General features: G+C 42.7%; 1 protein-coding gene across 2 annotated transcripts in view; it reads left to right on the top strand.

Annotated features, from left to right (window-relative positions):
* Nucleotides 1–6,197, top strand: part of LOC107567346 (protein FAM179B-like) — a 24,822-nt gene that overhangs the window by 15,337 nt on the left and 3,288 nt on the right. For both annotated transcript variants that reach the window (XM_016253011.1, XM_016253010.1), the window contains 4 exons: nucleotides 3,203–3,361; nucleotides 3,445–3,571; nucleotides 5,131–5,243; nucleotides 5,314–5,494. In XM_016253011.1, coding sequence (XP_016108497.1) covers nucleotides 3,203–3,361; nucleotides 3,445–3,571; nucleotides 5,131–5,243; nucleotides 5,314–5,494 — 580 coding nt within the window. The remainder of the gene's footprint in view (nucleotides 1–3,202; nucleotides 3,362–3,444; nucleotides 3,572–5,130; nucleotides 5,244–5,313; nucleotides 5,495–6,197) is intronic.

Below are 6,197 nucleotides of genomic sequence, written 5' to 3'. Positions count from 1 at the left end.
CCCCCCCCCCGACCGGCCCGCCCAATAAGAACTCAGCACCCCGACTGAGACGAGCGTCTAGTTTGAACCGCACCAGACCGCCTGCGTCACACAGCTCCGGTGAGAGAGAAAATATACACATATACACATTATGTGCAGCGAACAATAAAATCACGCAAACACTTATTTAAATCTGCTTCAGACTTCACATCACTGTTCAAAAGTTTGGGGTCAGTCAGATTTAAAAAAAAAAATAATAATCTATATTTTTATTCATCAGTGACACATTAAACTGATGAAAAGTGACAGTAAAGACATTTATGATGTTACAAAAGATTTCTATTTCGAATAAATGCTGTTCTTTTGAACTTTCTGTGAATCCTGAAACAGAATGCATCACAGTTTCCACAAAAATATTGTGCAGCACGACTGTGTTTCAACATTGATAATAAGCAGCATATTATACTGATTTCTGAAGATCATGTGACACTGAAGACTGGAGGAATGATGCTGAAAATACAGCTGCGCATCACAGAAATACATTACAGTTTAACTGATATTCACTTAGAAAACTGCTGTTTTAAATTATAATAATATTTCACTATTTTTACTGTATTTTTGATCAAATTAATGCAGCACTTGCGAGCAGACGAGACTACTTTCAGAAACATCAGAAAAATCTTACTAACCCCAGACTTTTGAGCAGCAGTGATACTACAGGAAACTAACACATCTGTTAAAACTCACTCACATTTACTGTTTGTTTTGTTTTTTTGGTGAATTTTTACAGGCGAAGTCCTGTCATTTTAATAGGAATCTAAAAGATTTCTACATGCATATTTCGCATTGCCTTCAGTCAGTCATGCAGATTCACCGTGTTGACCCACAGAAAGCTGCTTGGCTGTAAAGTGACTGTGCTTCATACATCAATACACTACTGACAATGGACTTTTCCTGCAAAACTTCACTGATGTGTTGCTATTGTGACTGCAGTAAGTGGTAGATGTATCTCACAAAGGTCAACAGGGTCATGGCTTCAGTTCCCAGGAAGCACACTGATGACATGTTTACTATAAATGCACCGCAGGTTGATTTGGATAAAAGCTTCTAGAATCTTCCTGAATGTCATGTCAGATATGATCAGCCTGTCACTGAGGCTGTTGTTCACGTGTGTCCATCAGATGAGCTGATTCCTGTGAGTCTGAAGAAAGAGGGTCAGGATCAGGCAGACCTGCGGCCGTTCTCTAAACCGGAGCTGGCGCTGACGCAGAGCTTCAGACTGATCGCCTCAGACGACTGGTGAGTCTGACAGCAGATGTGATCGTTCATCACACACAGAGAGAAATCCACAGATCCTCTTGTAAAGTCGTTAGCGTAAATTTGTTCTGTTCGTGAAGGGAGAAGAAGATCGAGGGGTTGAACTTCCTGCGTAGTTTGGCTCAGTATCATCCTGACGTGCTCATGAGCAGGATTCATGACGTGTGTCTCGCTCTTATTCAGGAGGTCAGTCACTACTGCAGCTCACGCTTGCAAACATTGATTCAGAGCAGCATCGCTTTCACAAATCATGGAAGTACCAGTGGTAATTAGTGATGAAACAAACTCTTCTCATGATTGATCTCATGTGTGTCTCTCTCTGATGAAGGTTCGTAACCTGCGCTCCGGTGTGTCTCGTGTGGCTGTGGTGACGCTGGGAGAGATGTTCGCGGTGCTGCAGAAGGGAATGGATCAGGAGCTGGATGGGACGGTCAGAGCTCTGCTGCAGAAAGCCGGAGAATGCAACGCCTTCATCAGACAAGACGTGGAGCGAGCGCTGGAGAGCATGGTGCAGCACTGCACTCTCACACGCAGCATGAGCGCGCTGCTCGCCGGAGGACTCGGGTCAGAGATCACCTGCGTCACATGATCACACACACACACCTCGAAGCCATCAAACCTTGCTGTCACTCAATCTGCTGCACGTCTTCTGTCTCTGATTGAGAGTTTAGAGTGTGTTATCCAGTCGAAGCTCTTTCAGTGTAATTCTGGATCTTGACTGATTTTGATCAAGTAAGCGTCAGAATAACGTCAGTAATATCTCCAGATGAACACTTACTGCACTGAAGCAGCTCAGCTTTACTTGATTCTCCATCAATCATGTTTTAGAGTCTCAAATCTGATCCTCAGGATCTTTTGAGGAGCGTTTGTTTCCAGAAGCTTTACTTTCACTGTTCCTCAGCGGAGGAATGATCTTCACAAGCCTCCAGAACATCTCACATCTTCTGAGGAGCCTTTATTTCTTCAGCTCTCAATCACTGCATTATATGTTTGGAGCATTTCACTCTCATCTCACTGAGACAGATTACTGCAGATATAGACTGATATAGACGACTGATATTCAGATCATTTTATGTCAGTATCTGCTGTACTGTTATAAACATCTCACTGATTTACATCACACGCAGCAGAATTTCATCTTATAAATATCAGCATCTGCAGCAAATTCATATTTTTAGCATCAGCTTCTTAGGAGGCAGAGGAGGAGACGGCTTTCCCTGCAGACACGACACCTTCAGCGGCTGACACGAGTCTGGACACAACACACACACACACAACCGTAAAATAACATTCTCATCAGCTGAAATATAATAAACATGAACTGAAAGATACAATATATGTGACCCTGGAGCGCAAAACCAGTCATAAGGGTCAATTTTTCGAAATTGAGATTTATACATCATCTGAAAGCTGAATACATAATCTTTCCATTGATGTATGGTTTGTTAGGATCGGACAATATTTGAAAATCTGGAATCTGAGGGTGCAAAAAAATCTAAATATTGAGAAAATCATCTTTAAAGTTGTTCAAATGAAGTTCTTAGCAATGCATATTACTAATCAAACATTAAGTTTTGATATATTTACGGTAGGACATTTACTAAATATCTTCATGGAACATGATCTTTACTTAATATCCTAATGATTTTTGGCATAAAAGAGAAATGTATAATTGTGACCCATACAATGTATTGTTGGCTATTGCTACAAATATCCCCCAGCGACTCAACACTGCTTTTGTGCTGCAGGGACACAGATGAGCCATAAATGCTTGATGGAGCAAATATGATACTCAACAAAAACACATATGCACACTTTGATTGTTCCATTACAGATATTTGTATTTTTCTGACTAGTTTGATATAGAGGGTTAGAGATGTTATTCTGTAATGTGTTTCGTTCACAGTCATCTGAACTCAGTAGTGCGCAAGTGTGCGGCTCTGCATCTCAGCGGTCTGGTGGAGCGGGTCGGAGCCGCTCGTCTGCTGTCTGGAGCTAAAGATCTGACCGACCGCATCCTACCAGCCGTCTGTAAGCTGGTGCAGGACTCGTCTCAGGAGGCCAGGTGAGCGGCGCAGGGGTCAGGTCACGCAGCCTGACACACTCTCGCCTCAGGGCTTCACGCTTTCATTGCTGTGTCTCTCTCAGGTACTTTGGTCGACGCATGCTGCTGTTTTTGTCCTCTCACCGTGACTTTGATAAAATGATGGAGAAGTGCATCTCTGCTAAAGACCTGCCGACCATCAGAGACGCCGTCTTCACGCTCAAAACCAAGGTGTGAAATATTTTTACAATTTCAAATATCTGTTCTCTATGTGAATATGTGTTAGACTGTAATGTATTTCTGTGATGTGCAGCTGTATTTTCAGCATCATTCCTCCAGTCTTCAGTGTCACATGATCTTCAGAAATCAGTATAATATGCTGATCTGCTGCTCGAGAAACATTTCTGATTATTATCAATGTTGAACACAGTCGTGCTGCACGATATTTATTTTATGATATATTTTATTTTTCAGGATTCACAGATGAACAGAAAGTTCAAAAGAACAGCATTTATTTGAAATAGAAATCTTTTGTAACATTATAAATGACTTTACTGTCACTTTTAAACAATCGAATGTGGCCTTGATGAATAAAAGTATTAATTAATTTTTTATTCATCTTATTTTAAACTTTTGAATGGTAGTGTATCACAGTTTTCACAAAAATATTGTGCAGCACAAGTATTTTCAGCATTGATAATAATCAGAAATGTTTCTCGAGCAGCAAATCAGCATATTAGAATGATCTAATTATTTATATTAATATTATATAATACATCATGTTTTTACACTGTTTTTATGCATTGCATTACAGTCATTTTTTAAATTATATTTAAAATTATTTAAATTATTATCATTTGAAATTATTGAAATGAAATTTTTTTTTTTCTGAGTCCACAGTTATGCTTGTGGTTATCTAGTTTATTTGCTATTAAGAAGCTCACAAAACTCCTCAGAAGCACTGTCTGTATCTGCATGGATCTTTGCAAAAATGAGAGTTTGCATCTGTCTCTCAAAATGAAGTGAAATCGGGCGATTTATGCTGTTTGTTCAGTTTATGTGTCAACACACATCAGATAGGCAGTGAATGTGTCAGTGAGTCTTAACCTCGGGTGTGTGTGTGTGTGTGCGCGTACATGCGTGTGTGTATCTGTGTGTGTGCGTGTGCATGTGCGTGCGTGTGTGTGTGTGTGCGTGCGTATCTGTGCGTGTGTATATCTGTGTGTGTGTGTGTGTATCTGTGTGTGTGCATGTATGTATGTGTGCGTGTTTGTGTGTGTGCGTGCGTGCATGCGTGTATCTGTAGGTGTGTGTGCATGCATGTGTGCGCGTGTGTGTGTGTGTGTGTGTGTGTGGGCGTGCGTGCGTGTATATCTGTGTGTGTGTGTGGGCGTGCGTGCGTGTATATCTGTGTGCGTGCGTGCGTTTGTGTGTGTGTGTGTGTGTGTGTGTATATGTCTGTGTGTGTGTGTGTGTGTATATGTATATCTGTGTGTCTGTGTGTGTGTTTTTGTGACACATGAGGACACAAATGTGTATAATGGCATGGGTATTACACGGAGAAGGTGACTTATGAGGACATTACCCCATGTCCCCATTTTTCAAAACGCTTATAAATCACACAGAATGAGTTTTTTTGAGAAAGTAAAAATGCAGAAAGTCTCCTGTGAGGGGTAGGTTTAGGGGTAGGGTTGGTGTAGGGCAATAGAATATACGGTCTGTACAGTATACAAACCATTACGCCTATGGAGAGTCCCCACTTTTCACAAAAACAAACCTGTGTGTGTCAGGGCTTGGGGGAGATGCCTCAGGACGCTCCGTCGGCGCGGGGCAGGCGCTCTCTCTCAGGCAGTGGGGTGATGCGCACCTCGTCCCTCACGCGTGATCCTCTGAGCGGCAGCAGGTATGACACGCCAGCCACACGTCTGTTCATGTGATGCTTCCCGTTCGCTCATCAGCCGTGTGTTCGGCAGGGACTGCGGTCAGGCGGGGAGTAAAGCGGCCGTCCACAGCCTCACAGACCGGAGCGAGTACGTCAAACAGATGAAGACACTGCTCAACTCCAAGGACTTCAGGGAGAGAATCAAGGCCATCGATCAGCTGGTGTGCGACTGCGAGGAGAACCCGGCTCTGGTCATCGGCAGCCTGTTCCCGGTAATCCTGATCATCCTGATGATGGTGGTGATGTTGATGCTGATGATTATGATTATGTTGATGATGATGCTGCTGATGATGATGATGGTGGGGATGATGATGATGATGATGATGATGATGATGGTGGTGATGATGCTGATGCTGATGATGATGATGATGATGATGATGATGGTGGTGGTGATGGTGATGATGCTGATGATGATGCTGATGGTGGGGATGATGATGATGCTGATGATGATGATGATGGTGGGGATGATGATGATGATGATGCTGATGGTGGGGATGATGATGATGCTGATGATGATGATGATGGTGGGGATGATGATGATGATGATGCTGATGGTGGGGATGATGATGATGATGATGATGGTGGGGATGATGATGATGCTGATGGTGGGGATGATGATGATGATGATGCTGATGGTGGAGATGATGATGATGCTGATGGTGGGGATGATGCTGCTGATGATGATGATGGTGGTGATGATGGTGGTGATGGTGATTATGATGATGCTGATGGTGGTGATGAGGATGATGATGATGATGGTGGTGATGAGGATGATGATGATGATGATGGTGGTGATGGTGATTATGATGATGCTGATGGTGGTGATGAGGATGATGATGATGATGGTGGTGATGAGGATGATGATGATGATGATGGTGGTGATGGTGATGGTGATTATGATGATGCTGATGGTGG

The sequence above is a fragment of the Sinocyclocheilus grahami genome, unplaced genomic scaffold (assembly GCF_001515645.1).
Source record: "Sinocyclocheilus grahami isolate Dianchi unplaced genomic scaffold, SAMN03320097.WGS_v1.1 scaffold1149.1, whole genome shotgun sequence".
Taxonomy (NCBI): domain Eukaryota; kingdom Metazoa; phylum Chordata; class Actinopteri; order Cypriniformes; family Cyprinidae; genus Sinocyclocheilus; species Sinocyclocheilus grahami.
Note: the sequence above shows the minus strand (reverse complement) of the source record. Positions and strands in the feature narration are given on the sequence as shown.